The sequence below is a fragment of the Pan paniscus genome, chromosome 3 (genome assembly GCF_029289425.2).
Source record: "Pan paniscus chromosome 3, NHGRI_mPanPan1-v2.0_pri, whole genome shotgun sequence".
Lineage (NCBI taxonomy): Eukaryota > Metazoa > Chordata > Mammalia > Primates > Hominidae > Pan > Pan paniscus.
The window spans coordinates 100,748,747-100,772,157 of record NC_073252.2 but is presented as its reverse complement, the minus strand read 5'-3'; the positions used below and the strand labels follow the sequence as shown (position 1 = coordinate 100,772,157).

The following is a 23,411-nucleotide window of genomic DNA, read 5'->3' as shown; positions in this document are numbered from 1 at the left end:
GATTTTTCAGTTTTACCCATTTTAGGATATAGCACTAGGAATTGGAAAGAACTGCACTTTGTTATTTATTAGCTATAGGCTACTTACTTAATCTCAAAATATGTAAAATAGGGACAATAAGAACGAGATGGCTTGGATCTGGCTTATAAGAGTCATGGCATATAGTTAGTAGAAATGGTATTAACCATCTTCAAAGATCTCCTCCTCTCCCAGACACCAGCTTCGGTGTTTACAGTTGGCTGGTGTCACCTCTTACATTTGGTATTTCCTCTCCTGTGGGCCAGACAACATGCTGAGGATGGAGATATGCCCTTCAGGAGTACATTTTCTGTTTTTCTTTTGTTCAATCATGCTGTGTATTTTCTGAGACACTGTGAATGTGTGTGTGTGTGTGTGTGTGTAAGGGGGGAGGGGAGAGAGAGTGTGTATGTGTGTGTGAGAGGGGAAGAGAGTGTATGTGTGTTTGTGTGTGTGTGTGTGCGCACGCACGCACACATGCACAGAGTTATGTACAGGGAGAACATCCTGGACCCGTCTTAAGGGCCAAAGCATTCACTCTTATCGTACCCCTCTTGGCTGAGAGGATGTGTGCTGTCTCACACAGTGAGTTTGTTGTGTGTTGTTTTCATGAAAATGTAAAAAATAATGAGTCATTCCAACTTACTACAGAGAAAGAAGAGGAACTTCTGTCTTTTTCTAAGGGAAATAATTCTTTTACATTCAGGCTAATATGACTGTATTATTGTTCATTACACATAAAGATGCCAGCCTTTGAATCGAGCAGCAACAGGAGTGAAGGAGGATGTTTAACTGCCCCACACCTTGAGTTAATGCATGTGTGTGAAATGTGCTCTTTGGCTGTGGCTGCCGTAGAGTTGCTATTTTTGAGGCTGATTCATTCAGTAAATACTTAGGGCACACCTACTGTGTTTTGGCTATTTTGCTAGGTGCTGGTGATAGAGCTGTGACATAAGACACTGTTTCTGTTTCTCTCTGAGACCTTAGTAGAACTAATGATCTGATTGGGAAGTTCAATCATTAAATGAGCCATTGGAATATATTAGCACTCTAGAGATGTAGAGAGTGCCATGGAAGTGCAGAGCAGGGGCATTCTGGGAAGATTCCCAGAGCCTGTGTCCTGAGGGATAAGTAGAATTTGGCCAAGTAATGTAGCAAAGAGGCGGAGGGAAAAGAACGTGAAGGCCCAAGGACTAGAAAGGATGTTGTGTGTTTGCAGAAGTGAAAGAAATTTCAATGCAGTTGTGGTTGAGTTTGAAGTTGAAGAACAAGAGATGGTGTTGTAAAAGTAGCTAGGACAAGGTCCTGCAGGGCCTAGTGAGCCACGTGAAGGAAGAAGCACTGTCCTGAGTGCTGCCAGGATTCTTGGAAGGATTTTAAGGAGGGGGTAAGGATTATATGCATATTTTACAAAGATTGTGTAGATCAGATTGGAAGAATGGCAAGAGTAGGGGACCAGTTAGAAGACTGTGGTGGTGATTCAGACAAAAAATGAGGATTGGTTGGTCTACAGAACTGCTGAGAAAATAAATCTGAAAGAGATTTAGGATATAACCTCAGCAGGCTTGATGATGTGGGGGTGGGAAAAAAGAAGGAGTTAAGAATGGTTCCTCAGCTGCTGGTTTGGGCTGCTGAACAGGCAGCCTCTGAACAGGCAGGGCAACTCTGTTCATTGAGTTACATTACTCAGAAAGAAGAGAAGGTTTGGGGGAAAGGGTTGGGTGGAAATTATTTCAGTGTTAGATGTGTTTTGTGTGGGGTGATTGAGAGACACCCAAGGAATAATATTTGATAGGTGTTTCATTAGATAGATCTTAAGCTTAGGGATTGCATGTGGGTTAAGGATATAGATGTGTAAGTTAGCAGAATGTAGATAATTGTAGCCATGGTAGCGGATGAAATACCTCAGGGATGGCACAGAGAAAAGAGCTAGGACAGAACCCCAGGCAGTCATAATTAGTAAGGTTGGGGTTTGGGGAGAAGCCAGTAGAAGAATCTAAGAAGGAATGGTTGACGAGGTGGAGGGAAAACCAATTTGAGTGGGGAGTCACAGAAACCAGAGGGAAAGAGTGTTTTAAGAAGCAAAGAATGTTCAGAGTGTTGAATGCTGCAAGGGAGTTCAAGTTAGAAAAGAATTGAGAAAGATTCTTTAGATTTGGTGGCAAGGAGATTACTGGTCACCTTGATCAGCATGGAAATCAAATTGTAGTGGGTTGAGGAATGACTCAAGGTATGGAAGTAAAGACGGTGAATATAGGCAACTCTTCTGAAAGTGTCTGATTGGAAACTATGCTTAGACCAGGTGGTAATGGTGGCCAGTTGGGATCAGATTGGCTTCACATAGGCAACTGAACAAATAAGTAAATATATTGAAGTGGTGGAAGCCAGCCTTTTCATGAATGGAGAAAGGTGGTATCAACATAGAAGGGGGGAAAGCTACAGTGGATTCAAATTGGAGCTAATAGTATGAAGTTATGATTTTCAGTATGTGTAGACAGAGAAATAAATGTCTTTGTAAATGCATGTGTATGTGTGGGTAGACACACACACACACACACATTTCCTAGCTCTTTTCACACATTTCCTAATCCTTTCTCAGAGCGCCTGGGAAGAGTGGCTCTCTAGTAGCAGTGAGTGGATTTAGGATCCATATCTTGATTTGGAATACCACTCTGTGCTGAAAGCAATCAGGGCTCTTTGGAGAAATGACTGATTCTCGAGCTGGAGCCTGAAATATCTTGCTGTTCCAGGAAGTAAGGAGGTACTCAATAATAATGTGACACATTGAAAGGACACAAGGGCCTTCAGTCTTCAGTCTTCAATCTACTATAATCTTCAAAAATGTCAAGGAAAGATTGAGGAACTGTCCTACAGTGGAAGAGACTATGTACGAACTGGGTGCAGTGCAGTGATCTTTTTTGTCATAATGTTATTGGGGCAACTGATGAAAACTTGAATGGGGGGGGTCTCTGGATTCTTTGTATTATATATAGGAGTTCTTTGTATTATTGTTGTAACTTTATTACAAGTTTGCAATGATTTCAACATAGAAAAGGATACCATTAAGAGAATGGAAAGCAACAGCAAAATCCTGATGGAAAGGGGCCAGTAGCGAGGGAAAGACTAAAAAGAGTTAGAAAGCAGGGAGGTAGTTGAGAGGGCAAGGTCTCTGGGACGTAGGAGATAAGAAGAGGATGGATTCACTTTGGGATGGGGGGCTCTGTTTTCGTTGTAATAGTGGTGAAAGATAACACATGGGAGGAAAGGATGCAGCTTGAGGATGGAGGTAATTTTGAAGGTCTCTAGGACCATTTAAAGTATATTTTCTTTCTATAAGACTTGCAAACACTTTTGTCAGTGGAGTTTTAGGGTGAAAAAGTAAGCCTGAGAAAGAAAGCTAGGGAGTTTTGGTCAAACAACATTTTATTTTTTATGTATTGTGAAATATAACACATACAGAAAAATACACAAGCCATAAGTGAAAAGCTTAATGAATTATGAGAAAATGAACACTCAGGTAACTGTCAACATGTTCAAGAAACAGAACATTAATTACTAGCACTTCACACCTCAAACTCTCCCCTCCCTTCTGCGAGCCTCCCCAGTAATGACCCCTGTTTCCTTCCCAAAGATCCACTATCCTGACATCCATCACTAGGTTACTTTTGTCTCTTTTTGAATTTTATGTACATGGAACCATATAGCATGTATTTTTTAGTGTGTGGCTAATTTGGCTCAGCATTATGTTTTTGACATTTAGGTACAGTAGTGCCTCCTTATCTGTGGTTTCAGTTACCCATGGTCAACTGTGGTCTGAAAATAGTAAATGGAAAACTCCAGAAATAAGCAATTCATGAGTTTTAAATTGCTCACTGTTCTGTGTAGCATGATGGCATCTCGTGCTGTCCTGCCCTGTCTTGTCCAGGACATGAATCATCGCTTTGTTGAGCATATCCTTGCTGTATACATTATCCACCTGTTAGTCGCTCAGCAGCCTTCTCCTTTATCAGATGGAAAAAGTCATAGTATATATGGGGTTCGGTACTATCTGCAGTTTCAGGCACCTACTGGGGGTCTTGGAGCGTATCCCCTGCAGATAAGGGGGGACTGCTGTTTATTGTTCTGTGTAACTGTAAGTTTGTCTATTTAAGTTGTATAAAATTTTATTATACTACACATTTTGCTGTTGCAATTTGAGTAGTTGCCAGTTTTGGCTCTTCCAAGTAATGCTGCTGTGAACGTTACTGATATAACACTCGGAGCACATATGCCCCCAACGGCATGTCTGCTGGGAGTGGAATGGCATGATTATGGAGGATGCATGAGTTCAGCTTTGTAGATTATGCTAAACTGCCATCCAAAGTGGTTATATGAGACTTGCCTAGGCTCCTCATGCTCGCCAGCACTTGGTACTGTGTCAGACAGGACATTGAACACTGTTTTCTCATCACCAGCCCCTCCTTATTTCACCTCTATTGCTCTTGTTTATTGTTACCCTGGGCTTGCTTTATGCAAAAATAATTCTGTTTTAAATATACCTCATTGAAATCCATCTTGCTTTAGTTTTATATCTTTGTTTCATGCCTCTCCTCTTCTACTGAGCTTAGAAACGTGTTTAGGATTTTTTTTTTTTTTTTAACTGAGTATATCAGGAGACAGCAGCATATCTGACTCAGACAAAAGGTCCTGGGGAAGTTACAGATTTTGAATGCAGCCCATACAGCAGAAATGTATGGAATCATGAAAAGAATGCAGACACTTGAGAGAGAGGAAAGGGCCGACTACATTTCTTTGTGAACATGGCAGAATATCTTGATGACTGAGAATTTTCTTATGTTGAGTGACATTGGGGCAAATGGTTTAAGCAAGAAGGGAGGTAATATAGGGAAAATATCAACAGGCAATTTAAACATTAATAAATAACAAAATAAAAAATAAATGTTGGGATATCATAAATTCTGCCAAATAAATCATTGCCTGAGGGACCTTAGAATGTGAGTCTGGGAGAGTTAGCTTTATCAGTTTGGGAAACCAAATTGATTTTTTAACAAAAGAAAAAGTTTTGTCTATAAGTGGGAATGGTAGAGGATACTCTGGGTAAATGGAATAAAAAATCTGACCAATCAGTTTTTGCCATTTTCTGCCCAGGTTAACTGAGTGTTTTTATCCTACTAATTGATTGTACTGAATTGACTAGGTAACGTGTTTTAATGAACTAATACATATTTTTGAATGCTTATTATGGCTTGCCTTTATGGAAAAACAGGAAACCAATTAGTTGATATTTCTCTTACACCTAATTTATTTTATAAGAATTTCCCAAGTATTCTATGTATAAGGTATTGTTTTGCTAAAAGCAGCAGAAGGCTGTTGCTGTGTACGTTTGCTCCTGGGATCAAGATTCTCCAATTAAATTATTGTAGGAAAATAGATGTAATAATAAGTACTCTACAATCAATTAAAACTTGTATTTCATAGTTCCCAAGCCAGAGGAGGTGAATGATTGTCCATGGCTACTCCAATTAGAAAAACAATTGGGATTTTTTTTTCTTTTTCAGTTTTTTTTTTCTTTTTTAATGTCACTTTGTTCTTTGTTTCTTAAATTCCTGTCTTCATCTTTGCAAATTGCACAGGGCAAAAAACCAACATAATACTAGTGGAATTTTTTCTAAGTGCTACTCTTGGCTCTCTAAAGACCTTAAAAGTACATAGCCAAAGAATATGGAATTAGGAATAATCAAGGTGTATTTTTGTATTGAGAGGGCACAGAGATTATGAAGTGTGTCTCTTTCTGTATTAGGTTTCTAGGTCTATTATTACAAATTACTATAAACTGAGTATCTTAAAATTTATTTTCTCACAGTCTTGGAGGCTGGAGTCCAAAATCAAGGTGTCGGCAGAGCTGTGTTCCTTCCGAAGGCTCTGGGAAAGAATTCTTCCTTGCCCCTTCCAGCTTCTCATCATTGCTGGCAATCCTTGGCTTGTAGATGCATCACTCTGATCTCTGTCTCCACCATCATATAGCTTTCTCCTTGTGTGTGTCTCTTGTTTCCTTTTCTTATAACTACACCAGCCATTGGGTTAGGGCCCAGTATGACCTCATTTTAACTAAACTAAATATATTTGCGAAGACTTTATTTCCAAATAAGGTTGTATTTTTGGGTGGACATGAATTTTAGGGGGACACTGTTCAACCCAGTACACTGTCCTTTTGGCCTTATTCTTGTCAGAAGTTTTATTAAATATTTCCAAGATGGCTATAGGCAGTGACTTCTCCAGGTGGGCCTTGGGAGCAGTTAGCCCTAGGTGCAGACAGTAAGTGGGTGAATTGTGTGTAGACTATAGATTGGCCTGTTTTTCATTATTACTATATACTGGCAATCCTATTAATAAATAATGCCAGTGATAGAATACTTCTCCTACCCTCCCCCTCCACCAATCATATGTTGGTCTAAGTTTTAACTATGTGTTTGGTTACTCTTGAATGTTAATAATATACATGTATGCTTAGATTTGGCACATTTTTATTACCAGTCCTCTAATAGACATTATATTCTACATGAAAGTTAATTTGGAGTACTTTTTTTTTTTTTTTTTTTTTTTGAGACAGAGTTGTCTTTTTTTACCTAGGCTGGAGTGCAATGGCGTGATCTCGGCTCACTGCAACTTCTGCCTCCCAGGTTCAAGCGATTATTCTGCCTCAGCCTCCTGAGTAGCTGGGATTGCAGGCACGCACCACCATGCCCGGCTAATTTTTGTATTTTTAGTAGAGATGGGGGTTTCTCCATGTTGGTCAGGCTAGTCTCAAACTCCCGACCTCAGGTGATCCACCCGCTTCTGCCTCCCAAAGTGCTAGGATTACAGGCGTGAGCCACTGCACCTGGCCTGGAGTACTCTTAGTTATACAGTCATTCCCGGATACATGAAGATTCAGCTTCATACAGTCATTTTGACAGCAAATTTATAACAGTTTGGAATTGTATGAGCTTGTTTTGAACACAGTTTGTGCCTCCATTCCCTGTCCTATACATGCCTGCATTTAAAAGCATTGCAGATTAGAAATAAACAACAATAGCACAGTGATTATAAAAAAGGAGAAACTCAACATAAGTTACTTCAATTCGATGTGATCTCTTGGAGTTATTTTTATGCTTTAAATTTACAGTTGAGAAAGCTATGGACTCTGAGGTGTAATGTGTAATATTTTGCTTGGTAAGTGCATATTTTAGTTCATGTATGAAGTATATTCTACTAATTTTAATAGTGTCTTTAGAATTGAAATTTATTCTTTTAAATTTGTTGTTTTAAAACTAAAGAAAGAGTCAAAGTAAAACATGACATCAGTGGTATGCTTTAGTAGGGGGTGGCAGATACGAAAAAAACACTTTAGAATTATTATTATTATTTTGTTCTTTTTAGAGACAGGGGCTCACTCTGTCACCCAGGCTGCTCATAGCTCACTGCAGCTTTGAACTTCTGGGCCCCAGTGATCCTCCTACCTTATCCTCCTGAGTAGCTAGGACTACTACAGGCACATGCTACCATGCCTTGCCTATTTTATTTTTCTAGAGATGGGGAGCAGTTAGCCTTAGGTGCAGACACTAAGTGGGTGTTGCAACACAGCCTGCCATGTTGCCCAGGCTGGTCTCACACCCCTGTCCTCAAGCAATCCTCCCACTTCAGCCTCCCAAAGTGTTGAGGTTATAGGCATGAGCCACTGCCTGGCTGGAATTCTTTTTGACAGCACTCTGGATACTTTAAACAGAGATCAAATGTGTGAATTGGTCAGATAGGCCTATATTGAAGGTGGCAGAGTGGAAATAAAGAAGTCATTCTTACCTTTCTGGAAACAGAGATCAAACGTGTGAACTGGTCATAGAGAAGGTAGTAGAATGGAGATAAAGGAGTCATTCTCATATTTCCAGAACACCTGCTGCAGAATGCACAGAAAATAGCTTCAAGGAATGGGATTATTATTTCATAAACCTCTGCTATGGGCCAGGATAAAAGATGCTGCATATGTGGCCAGTATTCACTGTGGAGTTCATGCAAAAATCAAAGAAATTAATCCAAAATTTTATTTCAGCCTCTTGGAAATTATTCTCTGAGCCTTGTGGAATTTGCTTTTTTGGAAACTTTTTTTTTCCTGTGTGATTTTTTTTTTTTAGAACTTTGGACAAATTGTATTCATTCTTTCTCATCTCACCTCATTGATGGGAAAAGCTGCAGAAAAGCTTTCCTAGACAAGATGGAAGGTTCATTATGAAGCTGGGCCACAGTAGAAAAATTTTGAAAAGTTAATCTCAACTCTGAAGTACCATGTAATCCAAAGAAAATGTGGACACGTGAATCAGCTCAGACATTTCTCTCTGCTGTGTGCGGTTTTCTCTCTGGAATTATCTTTTTTCTGGTATAGTTTTAGATGACATTAATCAGATACAAAAATATTTGCAAATAGACTCCATCTTGAACAATGTACAGTGAAATACCAAACTTTAAAATTCTTCTTTGAAGATAAGTGCACAGAAATTTTGGTGAAGCCTATTTACTGTGCAACAACAAAATATAAGGAAATCAACATTTACATAGAAAAAAGAATCAAATTTTGAAGGAGAGTGCCAGGAGAAACAACAAAGAGTTGCTGGTTTTCCATTGCTCAGAGAAATCCACATAGCAATGCCAAACGCCCCAATTGTTGTCCCTGAGAACTGGACACTTGTTCTACAGCAATTAATCAAATAGTATCTGTGTTCACAATCATTTAGCCATTTTCTCTGATTTTACAGAAGAAATACTTGAGAAGTGGGATTTTTTTTTTTATACCTCAGAGGCATTTGTAAGTTGTTTGAATGAAAGTCAAAAGAACAAAGGCATGGATATGACTGCATTTTTTTGGAGTTTAATGTGATGTGGGATTATTATGAATCTCTACCAAACTTATTATGTTTAATACTTTTCTAAAATATTTGCATATCTCTGGCCTCATCTGGAAGAACATTTCTGAGTTAAAATTAATAAAAGGTGTTTTTCCATCAGCTATGACAAATAAATCAAAAGAGCTGGCTATACCCTTTTTTGAACATGTATGTCCAAAGAAGATCAATTTTGAGAAAGTTGTTGACAGATTTTTAGAAGGTAAGGCTGAAAATAGCAAATATTATTATTTCTTACTATAGCACACCATTATATATGTTATTCCCTTTGTTTATAATTTTATTAAATATATTAATATAATCAAAACTTGAATCTATTAACTTTTCCTTTTTTGTACGCTAATATTTGTTTTACTTTTTTAAAAAACTGGCATGATTATACAAAGTTCAGGGAAAGAAAATTTTTAATGTCTACATTCTTTTCTGGACATTATCATTATTCATTTCATTTCATTACTTCTATTGAAAATAACTTTATCATATGGAAGAGGAGGTCTTAAAAAGTGATCCTATCTGGTGTCAGATATACTAGATACACATCTGGCTACAAGGATGCATAACTGTGCCGATGTCAATGTTAATCTGTTAACTTCTGGTTGTGCTGTCTGCAAATTGCAAGGGCACGACAAAGAATGTCTCTTGTGTCATCCTGCACAGACCTGTTTGACAAGAGCTATTTGTGGAGACCCAGAGCTTGTTTTCTCAATACTTTTACATGCTGGAGCACTTTCAGAACAAAGACAGAAATGCAGTGTTTGGTTGTCTCTTAAAATACATGTAAAAGGATTTTAGCAGGTTTGACATTTGACAATGTTTAGAAATAAGTGGGTTTCTTTTTAAGAAGAAAATTGCCCTTTTGAAAATCTAGTGATGCTATTACAGCTTTTTAAGTATCTGATACAAACAGCTGAGAAGCAGCCTTGGGTTTGTGAATCAATGATTCATTACATATCATCTGTTTGGTCTGCCAGAGAAAGAAATTTGAGGAGTACCGTATTTATCAGTCACGTACCTCTTAGGCCCTTTAGTTCAGATATCCTTAATTCTTGTTTGAAAGAATGCATTCAACTATCCTGCACTTTTAAAGTTAATCCTTCTATTTTGAAAATGAAATCTTTTTGAAGCTAGTAAAAACACTGATCTAGTGAGGAATAGAAACTTCAAAAATAGATAAAAATTTAGAAGTTAAAATTTTTAATTTTCTAACTGCCTGACTTACACATTTTTTAGTTTCTTAGGTATTTATACCTTTTTCCTACTGTTAGACAATAATTTGCTTTGTTGGACTGTTTAAAAAATTTTAGTCTCATATGAAGATTATATATTTACTTTGGATGCAAATATGTGTTACTCAAGGGTCTTTTCAAGAAATCTTTTAGAACCCATTATTTTCTCTGAAGTAAAATACCTGTTGTAGAAGAAGGCTTTTATGTGACTATCAAGACTGCCAGAGGACGTGGAAAATTACTGACACTTATCATAGAAGCGGGAGCCTTTCACTTGTGAAAGAATGCCCAGAGGGAAAGGTGGCTGGTAATTACTACTTCACCTCTGAGGCACTGTCAGGTGGTTTGGGTTTATTGTCACCCCAGTCATAACTTGTTATTGCAAGAGTTGGGGGATAGGGAGAGATGTCTTTTTATAAGAACATTTGCACAGAAAGGAAAAATATTCTGGAAAATGTTATGTTGTATAGTTAATACAATTTGTAGCATTAATGTATATTAAGAAACAAATAAATTCTATTTTCTGCAGTAGTGATTCTCAAATTTTTCTGGACTCAGCACTGCATTATACTTACAAAAGTTATTGAAAACCCCAACATGCTTTTGTTTATATGGGTTATATGTACCGATATTTACCATATTAAATATTAAAACTGAGAATTAAGTATTTACTTATTCATTTTAAATAACCATAATAAACCATGGCACATATGACTGTTTTTATATATGACTTATTTTATAAAAAATATATTGACCAAAAAAACCAATGGAAATAATGACAGTTTTACATGTTAGCAAGTCACTTTAACGTCTTGTTTAGTAGGAGACATAGGGATTCTCATCTGTATCTGCCTTCAGTCAATTTGCAATATGTTTTTTCGGTTGAAACAGATTAAGGAAATCTGACCTCACACAGATGTACTTGGAAAAGGGAAAAAATAGTCTTTTCAGATAAATTGTGGATTTTCTTTTAACCAATGATAGTTTTCTTTTAAGAAATGATAGTTTCTTAAACTTTTTGTTCTCTGTTACATTAAAATTCATTGGTCTATCTTGCACTTTGTGTGAATTCTTTACCCATATTACGTGATATTGTAATATAATGCATTGGTTATTGGAAAATGTTTGTTTCTTGAGAGTTACAGATCTTCCAAATGTTGAAACATTTCCTTTTATAATATCACATTTGTTAATATCACCACTGATGTCATCTAAAAAGTTTTTAAGTATTTAAGTAGTATCTACTACCGTGAGGTAGTAGATACAAGTTTTCCCTAATCCCAATTTTTACTTGAAAGTTTGAATTTTATCCTTGGCCACAAATACTGCTAGTTGTTTTTCTTGAAATGATAGGCTCACTCCATTCATTTTCTAGAGAATGTCTGCCAGGTATCCAAGTCTGAATAACCATCGTTTGTCTGTCAGTCCTTCTATCAAGTAAAAATGGAGTGTCGTGAACAAGGCCAATTCAGCTTACATGCAACTCTATTAATGGCCCAGAGGCTTTTCCTCCAGCTATCTATTGTGAATGGTGCTTTATGGATATTGCTCATTTCATAATGCAGGATATTAAAATGATGCATACTGAGGGTTGGGATTTAATGAAATTAATGTTTACTGCTTTATCAAGGACAGTTTTAAGTGAAACTGGTTTTTTTCATTTTCCTGCTGCTAATGCATGAAGGTGAAAGATGTAACGACTACTAGCAGTTTGGAGCTACTGCCTTGATTCCTGCTAAGGCACCGGCAGTGTTAACCCACCACTGCTTTTGTAACGTCAGTGCAAATGTTAACACAGTAATTACAGGATATTATTCAAAAAATTATTTAGTACTTTGAATATTTCAGCACCTCTTGTATATTGTTGCCAAAAATTCACAGAAAAGAAGTTTTTTGATGATTTATCATGCTGATAACAGACAAATACAGGCAAACTGGCAAGTCCATCTACATCTGGAGATTCACTCATTTGTAAAGCAAAAGTATGATTATTTCAGATGAGATATCAGGCCAGTCTTCATATTGCAGTCAAATCTCTTAATTGGACGAGTTACTCTGTCATTGCAAAGTGGCAGTGCTGTTATTTCCTCGACTAACTTTTCATCTAGTAAGCATTCTGCAATGTCAACAGTACAACTATCTCTCAGCTAGTATGTGTACTTCTCCAGCCAGGGGTGCATAACTAACCCTGTAAGATGCTTCACTGGGTTTTTTCATGTCTGGTTTGAAAAGATGTAATAAACACTGTTTGACTTTTAATGAGCTTATCATGTATAAGTTTAAATATTCAATTCTCTTTTCTTCATACTGTGAATGATTTGTCTCAATGAGACACTACAACTTAACTGGCACCATAAATATTATTTTTAAATGTTCCATTGCATAACGCACAAAAAGGTAAGTTATTAACATCCATAAAGTCAAGAGAAAGGTGGCTTTCATCATAATTTCACTTCTTATTCATAATTTTACCCAGTTTGTTTAGAGTAGATTCTTCCCTTCCATGAGTCAAAAGACTGTCTGATATGTCAGTTTCACTTTTTTCAGCATCCTCAGATATAGACAGATAGTGCAGTTATAGGTTGAGAAGGTAAGCCTTCTTTTTTTTTTTCAAGACGGAGTCTTGTTCTGTAGCCCAGGCTGGAGTGCAATGGCATAATCTTGGCTCACTGCAAACTCTGCCCCCCGGATTCAAGTGATTCTCCTGCCTCAGCCTCCCAAGTAGCTGGGATTATGGGCATACACCACCACACCCAGCTAATTTTTGTATTTTTAGTAGAGATAGGATTTCACCATGTTGGCCAGGCTGGTGAGAAGGTAAGCCTTCTAATCCCATTTTGACAATTCATCCCTAAATTAGAAAAAAGTATTATAAATAAATTTTCTTTTAGAACAAGATAAAATATTATTAAAGTGTAAAATGAGTTTCAATTAAAATTAAAATTTGTTTTTATTTGAAAACTTAAAAATATTGCTGTGAAACAAAGGAATAAGTAGTACCTACTCCTTTTGTGCTCCTGTGTAGGTTGCAAGGGAAACTTTGGGGTTCAAAGTAAGAATTTATTGAACAACAATGAGGGTACAGAGATTACAGCAGGAATAATCAAAGACAGCTATTAATAGTAAGAGCACAGTAAAAGTACTGAGAACAAACTGAGTTAATCTCTGAAAATGCACTGCTTCATACCATAAACCTCTGCCGCAGAGCTACATCACAATGGAATACACAGCACACATTCCATTAGCTGTCAGAGTGATGAAGTAGGCACACATCATGTAGTCTCTGGAAAATTCCACTGACACTCAGAGACTGAGAGAGATAAAGGCAAATAATGTTTTAGTTTTACTCTAAGTAAAGTCAAGGACACACTGACAGTCTCCAACGGACCTCCTGGAGTCCCCAGGCCACACTTAAAGAACCATGCACTGTTCTAGATATTGGAACCCACCATCATGGTGTTTTAAAAGTCACCTCTGAAAATCACTGTGCATTCTTGACATTTTGCAACCCTGAAGCAGGAGTGATCATCGCGTGTCAAGATCCTCCTTATCCAGGACATATTCTGTATCTTCTTGTAAAGTTAATTCTGAGATCTTTTGTCATTTCATATAAATAAAGTCAGGAGTCAGGAAGCAGGAGAATGGTGGACACTTTTATTACATGAAATAATTTGACTAATTCATTCACTGATTTTTTAAGTTAGAGAAATGTGTGCTTTTGGCTTAAGGCTAGGCTTTATTGGTATAAAATCTTATATAAACTTGATCCAATTTATGGCTGGCAAGAATAAAGATTTTGATAAAAATGTCAAAGCTTCTCTATCTGGGGTCTTGCTGCCCATGCTTAACTGGGGGAAAACCTGGCTAGGCTGTCACTAGGATGGAGCCTCTGCTTCCTCTCCAGAGCACCAATAGCACAGACTGCGTGATCCTGCTGCATCTACTTCCATTAGAACACCATGTACATCTCCAGTCAAGAAACCGGAGCATGCTCAAACATTGAGTTTAATGTGTAATTAGGATTAAATTACCCATTAAACAAAGTGATTTTATGGTAATGTGTTATTAAGATTACAAAGTTGTTAAGTTATAACATTTGATTCTAAGATGCATGTTTGGCTACCTTTTAACAACACTGAAATGAGAATGTGTTTTTCAAAGACAGCATTTTTTTCTATTTTTTTGAAATAGCATGTTTTTGTTTTAATTTAGAAATGTTATCTTCAAATTGTCTTTTTTGATGTTATCACAAATGCCTATTTCATGTGGAAGACTACAGTAGCTCTTTAGTGGTTTCTATATTTCTCTTTTAAAAGAGAAATAACGGATGCTAGCAATAATTTATATGTGTATATTCCTGAAATGTGCATTTCCACATTATGTGCTTCATAGTAAATAGGAAAATTAGCATTAAACTACTGAATGTAGTTTTTCAAAAAGGTCTGCTTCTTTTTTAAAAAAAACTATTTTGCTTATGTTTAAATTTGATATTCATCATTTAATTCTGTTCATTGCAGGTTTATTTTAGGACAGTGGAACTTATAGAAGAGCCTATAAAAGGGTCTCCTGGTTTGAGTTTCTATTTCAAAATTAATGGATTTCCCATATTTCTAAAAGGCTCAAACTGGATCCCAGCAGATTCATTCCAGGACCGAGTAACCTCTGAGCTGTAAGTTATTGTCTTTCCTTTCTTGTTCTTCTTTTAATTAGCAGTCCCGCAAAGCTTGAGGTTTACTCATTTTTACTTTCTTTAGTCTCTGGGCAAGGAACTAAGAGGTAGTATAGAATTCTAGATGATGGAAATTTTAGAATGGACAGGATTTTAAAAATTATATATTCCATTCTCCTGGGTTACAGGTGGTCTTACAGCTAAACTATTTGAGACTGTTGAAGCCATTCAATTTTTAGAAAACTATTATATGTTTATTCTGGAGAAATAAGAAAATGAGTAATTTATATTTTGAATAGTCCCCGAAAAAAATATTATATTCAACTATTTGCAGCTTTTCAAATGATACGTTAAATGTTTTGAGCATGGTTTTGAAAGATAAGAACACATATTTACCTTTTTTTTTTTTTTTGAGATGGAGTCTTGCTCTGTTGCCCAGGCTGGAGTGCAGTCGCGTGATCTCAGCTCACTGCAATCTCCGCCTCCCAGGCTCAAGCGATTCTCCTGCCTCAGCCTCCCAAGTAGCTGGGATTACAGGTGCAGGCCACTACCGCCCAGCTAATTTTTGTATTTTTAGTAGAGATGGGGTTTCACTATGTAGACCAGGCTGGTCTTGAACTCCTGACCTCAAATGATCCACCTGCCTCAGCCTCCCAAAGTGTTGGGATTACATGCGTAAGCCACCGGGCCAACCCCATATTTACCTTTCTATGCTAAGGTATTTGCATATTCTTTTACTTTTATCTCAACAAAAGAACTAAACAAATTCTCGTGTGTAGTGGAGGTGCAGTTGTGGGAGGGTGGGGAGGAAACTGGGAGCTGTTGGTCAGAGGATACAATGTAGCAGATATGCAAGAGAACAAGTCCAGAGATCTGATGTGCACTAGGAATATAGGTTAAAAAAAATTGTGCTATTTATAGGATTCATGGTAAATAAGTGAGTAGATTTTAGCTACTTGTGCCACAAAAGCAAAAAAGAGTGGATAACTATGTAGGACAGCAGTCCCAAACCTTTTTGGCACCAATAACCAGTTTCATGGAAGACAGTTTTTCTACAGATTGGGGGTGGGGGATGAGGGGATAGTTTTGGAATGAAACTGTTCTACCTCAGACATCAGGAATTAGATTCTCATAAGGAGCATGCAACCTGTATCCTTTGCATGCGCAGTTCACAATAGGGTTCCTGCTCCTATGAGAATCTAATGCTGCCGCTGATCTGACAGGAGGTCAGGTAGTAATGCTTGCTCACCAGCTGCTTACCTCCTGCTGTGCCACCTGATCCATGGTCCAGTCCGTGGCCTGGGGGTTGGGACCCCTGTTGTAGGATGGTAAGTACGTTGGTTTGTTTCACTATAGTAACCTTTTAACTATCTATATATATATCCCATAACATTATGTCATATACCTTAAATATACACAATACAATTTATTTAAAAACAAAATATAATCTTAAAAGTTCTAGATCTAGGAAAAAAAATGTTTTTCCAAGACTGAAGGAATAGAACTTTGGAAGAAAATAATATTTCCTAATTGGATCTGTAAACTTAAATCTTTGCAATGCTGAAAATAAACTTTATGAAATGAAAATAAACACATTCAAACTTATATATTATCTAAATTAAATAATATTTTAGCATATTTACAAATGTATAAATGTGCATTGTAGTATATTATTTGATGTTTAGAATGTAAATGTCATCAGTAACTAAACCCTGATTTTTTCCAAAAGTTGTAATTTCCTCTTAATTTAAAATGTGTATATTATTTTAGATTTCATAAGAAAATGAAATTCTTCTCCAGACACAGCCACGGGATAATTGGCTCTATCTTTTCCTTTTCAAATGCTCCTCTCCCCTCCCAGCTGGGGCTGGGTTGGCTGTGGTCCTTCAGCCCAGCTGGGCCAATTGGTAAGCCTGCCGTGGTGCCTGTGCTGAGCCCACGGTGCTCTGGGTCTGCCCAGCCTGTTACTTGGTTTGAGCACTGTTCTGGGAATGGAGGGAAGGTACATGCTCTCAAGCTGCCTGTAAGTTTCTAGATTTTCCTGAGGGTAATGTGAATAGGAATTGGAAAAAGTAGAAAGGAAATTTACTAGAGAAAGAAATACTGGGCTGGAGAAATTGCATAAAAGGAGATAGGGGTGCTAGGCACTAATACTCAAGTCTTGATTTTGTTTTATAGTTTGGAGGGTTTGTATAAAATTAGTGCATACTTTCCAAGGCTTACAACTGTATTTTTTATAAGACTAAATATAAAACATAAATTTAATTTTAAAAAGAGTATAATAATGTTACTGAAAATTTAATAGGTAAAGATATCACCCATACTTTTTCTGTTTATTTGTTTTATGTGGTTATAGTTAATGTGTATATAATTTTATCTTACTTTCTTTAATTTACATTATAACCAAACCATCATGATTTTAGAGTGTGTTTTTCTAACAGAGATTAGAAATGTGTTTATCTGTCACAATCTGTTTTTTTTCCCAAATTATGATTTGTTTCTAAAATGTCTTCTACAGGTTACGGCTCCTTTTACAGTCTGTTGTGGATGCTAATATGAATACTCTTCGGGTTTGGGGAGGAGGAATTTATGAGCAGGATGAATTCTATGAACTCTGTGATGAACTAGGAATAATGGTGAGAAGTTGATAGCATTTTATATATTGATAAGTTACTATATCCTCAGTTTGACTGCCAATGTTCTGAATGATGCAATTGCCCCAGTCTCAGAGCTAGGAATGATATTGCATTTGGGGCTATAGGAATAAATAAATCTTGTAAACCAAGAGCCATAGGTGATAGCAACTACCATAATTATTTATTTTTAAATGATAGATATCATGTAAATTATTTATATCCCAGTATACATATACCTACTTTTAAAATAATTTTCTTTGTGATATTTAGGTATGCATATAAAAGAAAACAAAATATTTAAAACACTTAAAGGAGATCTGACAAAACCTAAAGAGAAGAAAAATAATAAAATTAAGTAAAGAAAAGGTGTGTTTCATATTGTTTTTCTAAATTTTTTCTAATTTTTTATTTTTAATTTGTTAAAAATTAAAAATGTTGCCCAGGCTGGAGTGCAGTGGTGCAATCTCAGCTTACTGCACCCTCCTCCACCCCAGGTTCAAGCGATTCTCCTGCCTCAACCTCCGGAGCAGCTGGGATTACAGGCATGTGCTAAATTTTGTATTTTTAGTAAATTAGCATCCAGCTAATTTTTGTATTTTTAGTAGAGATGGGGTTTCACCGTGTTGTCCAGGCTGGCCTTGAACTCCTGACCTCAGGTGATCCACCTGCCTCGGCCTCCCAAAGTGGTGAGATTACAGGTGTGAGCCACTGTACCTGGCCCTAATATTGTTATTAAGTACTTTTAATGTGTTTTGCAATTGTGAGGATAAAGCAAAGAAAATATATTCTGTTAGTTGTATTATTATTGTTCTAAAATATAAAGAGTGCCACCGAAGACTAGGAATTATTCTAATAATGATAATGCTGATGGTCATCGTGACGATGACAATATTCTGTAATATTCTCTGAGTGCCAGGCATTGTTCTAAGTGCTCTACGTATTTTATCTTCATGCCCATTCAATGATGTAGTTACTATTCTCTATCCCCATTTACAGATAAGGAAACTGACACATGAAGAGGTTATATATTTTATCCAAACTCTAACAGCTCATCTATGGTGGAATGAAATTCCGACTCAGACAGGCTGCTTTGGGGCTATGATTTTTTTTTTTTTTTTTTTTTTTTTTTTGATATGGAGTCTGGCTCTGTTGCCTAGGCTGGAATGCAGTGGTACGATCTTGGTTCACTGCAGCCTTCACCTCCTGGGTTCAAGCGATTCTCCTGCCTCAGCCTACCAAGTAGCTGGGATTACAGATATGTGTCACCACGCCCGGCTAATTTTTATATTTCTTTCTTTTTTTTTTTGAGACGGAGTCTTGCTCCGTCACCCAGGCTGGAGTGCAGTGGCGCAATCTTGGCTCACTGCAAGCTCTGCCTCCTGGGTTCACGCCATTCTCCTGCCTCAGCCTCCCGAGTAGCTGGGACCACAGGCGCTCACCACCTTGCCCAGCTAATTTTTTGTACTTTTAGTAGAGACGGGGTTTCACCGTGTTAGCCAGGATGGTCTCGATCTCCTGACCTCGTGATCTGCCCACCTCAGCCTCCCAAAATTCTGGGATTACAGGCGTGAGCCACCGCGCCTGGCCTAATTTTTGTATTTCTAGTAGAGACCGGGTTTCACCATTTTGGCCAGGCTGGTCTCGAACTCTTGACCTCAGGTGATACGCCCCACCTCAGCCTCCCAAAGTGCTGGGATTACAGGCGTGAGCCACTGCTCCCAGCAGGGGCTGTGTTCTTAACCATTGCATCACACAGCCTCCTTAGGAAGGGACTTATATGGTTTCATTACTAAAATGTGCATGTAGTAATCCTTTTGTCTATGAAAAGCTAATTCCTTTCTAAATGAAGTATGATTCTTAACAGTCTGGAGCATCTCAATACCAAATGCCTGGTGAAAATTGGAATGAATTAGGAGTGACAAGGGGCTGGAGGGAAGCCTCATTCTGTGTCCCCTCCACACATTTTTTCTTTTTCAAATTCTTCCATCTTCTCTTTCTTCTATACCTGCCTAGGATTTTCTCTTCTCAGGTGTCTGTACACTTTTGTGCAGTTCTGGGAAGTCCTAATGTCTTTGATACATTTCTTGGTATCAAATTATGCATAATGGTGCCCCAGTGATCACACTCATCAGGCTAACTGGATTTTTCATTTGTGTGAAAGATAATGCCCAGAGCTCAGAATAAAGACTTTCTTCTGTGTAATAAAACTTATGGAAGTGTTGCATTCCCTTTTATTTGATTTGCTAGGTATGGCAGGATTTTATGTTTGCCTGTGCCCTTTATCCAACTGATCAGGGCTTCCTGGATTCAGTGACAGCAGAAGTTGCCTACCAGGTATGTTACTACCCTTCCAAGAAGAAATAAAACAAATAATATGTTTTAGTATTGCCTTTTGTTAAATCTTGCTTCATTTTGGTTTTTGTTCTCTACTAAATCCCATGAAAAATTACACAGCCAGGTAATTGACATCCTAGGTGATTGTACCCTGTGTCATGGCTTTACCATCATCTATTGGCTGATGACTCCCAGATTTATCCCCAGTCCTGATTTCTCTGCTGAATTCCTCTTTCTTATATCCAACTGCCTACCTGGTGCCTCTGCTTGGAGGTTTAACAGGCATCTGAAATGTAACATGTACAAACTAAACTTATATTGCACCCCCTCCCCAATCTTGCTTCTTCTGAAGTTTTCTCCATCTCAGCAAACAGCAACACCACTGTTTGAATTGCTCAGGAGAAAGTTTAAATTGATTATTGATTCCTTGATTTATTTTAGATTCCACATATTGACATTTATATTTATATTCACAGATATATAAATGCAAGGAAGTGATTATATGCTTTCTCTGTCTACTGAAAAGATCTAGAAATAATGCCCAACGTTGTAGTGTTGGGTATTCTTATATTGAAGTAATCTTTCCTGTTAAGAGAAAAGCTTCTTAGAGAAATGGCTGACTCCAGGTCTGGCACAGGAAATATATAAAATGATCCTGGATATCTTCTTTTCACAAATGGCAATGGTGTTAATATAATATTATCAACTGATAATTTTAGCCACAGATCTGAGGTTTATGAGCTGTGTGCTGAATATACTTATTTTTGCAGCAAGGTCTGTTTAGGGGATGATCATGCTTTGAAACACAGATTGCATTATATTTCCTCTCCCCTAAATATTAAGTGCATGGCATGGGTTTCCATGTAGAATCAGAGTGGGATGCTTGTCAATACATGAAAATTCTGAATCATGATGTACTCCCAAAATACAGTTTAGAAACCAACTTGTAAGTGTATCATATGCTAGTAAAATACTACTGAAACATCAGACTGATTCATTAGCATCCATTGGAAATGATCACTGCACCAGGAGATCACCCCTACCTTGTAAAGAGTTTGCAAGACTGTGGAGACATATTGAGTTTTTATAGTGCTCTGCAACATGTTAAAGAAGGAAACAAATCCATTTTCTCGGTAACCTCAGGTAAAGCTACAATGTGGATAATTATTGACTCTGATTTCAATTTCTCATGTCCAACTGTCTGCCAGATTTTTTGCAATGTTGATATACAAAGAACAAATATTTTGATATTTCTTCTTGAATGGTGAGTCTGCAACCTTAGGGAGGTCACTTTACCTCTTGAGCCTCAATTTCTGTATCTATAACTCTAGTATGATGTCACTCCTCATGAAACTGTTTCAAAGATTAAATAGGATAATACGTGTAAGTCATGCAGTTCAAAAGAAATAACAAATAATAGCAGCTGTCACACTAACTCAGCATGTCTTCAAAGTACGTCTATTATCTTTTCCCCAATGCACTCTTTCAAGATTTTTCTTTTTAGCAGGAAATATGAAAGTCATTGATACTTTCTTCTTTCTCACCTCCCACATCCATCTGGTTTTAAGTTGAGACAATTTTTTGATATCAGTGTTACTAGTATTTGTATTTACTTTCTCACCCCCATGCTTACTACTCTAATTCAAATCCTATTTTTCCCTCTCCTCAATCATTGCATTTGTTTTCTGATTGGACTCCCTAGCATTGGTCTCTTTCAATATGTGCATACTCAACAGAGCTGCCAAAGTCATCTTCCACTGACACATTTTAAGTCATACCACATTCCTGCTCAGAACCCTGATCCTGGAATATCTCAACATGCAGATAACAAGGAAGCTATCGAAGTTATCTCAAAAGGATTTTGAGACACTCTGAGCAACCAAAAGGGGGACGATTTGAGATTCAATAAAGATAAGGATGTCAATGAATTGAATCCATCAAGTGTGTTAAAATCTAGAGTTCATATTATAGTGTCTGCAGATGTATATTTTGTGAAAAACCATACAGAAATGCAAGGAAGCGATTTCTATTACACTATGATACTCTAGATAGTGGTTACTTTTGGAAGGAGGAAGGGGCTGTGATTAGGAAGAGGCACATGGATGGCTTCCGGCCTGGCTGCACTGGGTGGTGGCTACAAGGGTGATTGCCTTATGATAATTAACCGTGTCATAATTTGTTTTCTGTAACTGTGTTTCATTTTAAAATAAAAGGTTTAAAAAGTACAATCGAACTCCTTCCCTAGCCAACACTTCCCCTGAGGTGGCTTCTTGACCTCTGGGTAAGGTGTAAGATCCTCATGCGGGACTCCAGCCAGCTGGTGTCTGCACCTGTTCAGGCACCATCTCCGTCTTGCTGTCTATGTCCTGGAACATCTTCCCCATCCACTGCCCTTGTGAGCCACCTCCTTTGTTCTCCTTTGGCCCCTCTTACCTTAAGCATGGGAAAAATCTTTTGCCTTTTGAGACACACATCACACTTTGAATTACTTGTTCAAGGATTTGTCACCTCTGCAAGATTGTCATCTCCCTGAGGCCTAGGACTCATTCCCCTCTGCGTCCCCACTCTGTGGATTATTCACAAAGTGGATAGATGAATGGATGAATGAATACCTTTAAACATATTAATTATAGTTACACAGGTTGCAAGCATTTCAGTTTTATTTTTAGTTTTCTTTCGTATAAATAATTAAAATCTAACATTTATGTATCTTCAGTTCTTTGATGCATTATTAAAGATAAGGAGAGCCATTGCATGCAAAGTTTGTTAAAATTTTAAAGTAAAGCTTACCATAAAACTCTAAGTCAGCTTGAGGGTTGTGTGTAACACGGTGCTACTGAAGCTTTTTGCCACTTCAGGATTTATATTTGTATTTTCATCAGTGGCATAAATATGTCAGTCACAGTTGGTAGCAGCTGTCCCTTTCTTGGGCATGTACAAAGACAAAAAAAGGAAATAGTGTTTATATGGCTGGCTGAGAAAAACACAAGACTTAATTTTTAAAAAAATGAAATATATCTCTTTAATATACCTTCAGTGCATCTCTATTTCATCTATGTGAGTTTCTGAGCTTCTTGAATGGAGAACACATTGAGAGCATCAGTGGGGGGCGATCAGTGTAATCATGCATCACAGCGAAAGTGAACCTATAAATATCAATGAGGTAACTTGCCAAAACATGTTCCGAAAGAATTTTTCTTGACCATTGACTCACTCTGCCATTCTCAGAGGAATTTAATTGCTCTCTACTGGGGCACATGTCCTAGTGTATTAGAAGAAGGGACATGTCTGAATCTGTCCAGTGCAAACATAACACAAGTGGATCCTTTTGTCTTTATGTAGGGCCAGCCCAGATGAGCTCAGTTTATGCAGGCCTCGTGTGGCACGGTTTTCAGGTAGATTCTCTAATTTTCCCTTTTATATTTAGGTACATTCAGTAACTTAATGTTAGTTGATTTCTCAGGACACGACATTGATAGTTATTTCAGGAGACATCAACCCTGATTGCCCTAATCTGTTTTCCTTTAGAGTATTCCATATTTGTCTTTAACTGCCAGCATACCTCTAGTACTCACTTGCTTTGTAAAACCTTCTC

At 37.4% G+C, this 23,411-nt stretch overlaps 1 protein-coding gene across 6 annotated transcripts in view; it reads left to right on the top strand.

The window, feature by feature from the left end:
* The window catches only part of MANBA (mannosidase beta), a 129,515-nt gene that overhangs the window by 72,449 nt on the left and 33,655 nt on the right, over positions 1-23,411 (top strand). For all 6 annotated transcript variants that reach the window (XM_003829957.6, XM_055111666.2, XM_003829958.6 and 3 more), the window contains 3 exons: positions 14,695-14,846; positions 17,365-17,482; positions 19,730-19,816. In XM_003829957.6, coding sequence (XP_003830005.3) covers positions 14,695-14,846; positions 17,365-17,482; positions 19,730-19,816 — 357 coding nt within the window. The remainder of the gene's footprint in view (positions 1-14,694; positions 14,847-17,364; positions 17,483-19,729; positions 19,817-23,411) is intronic.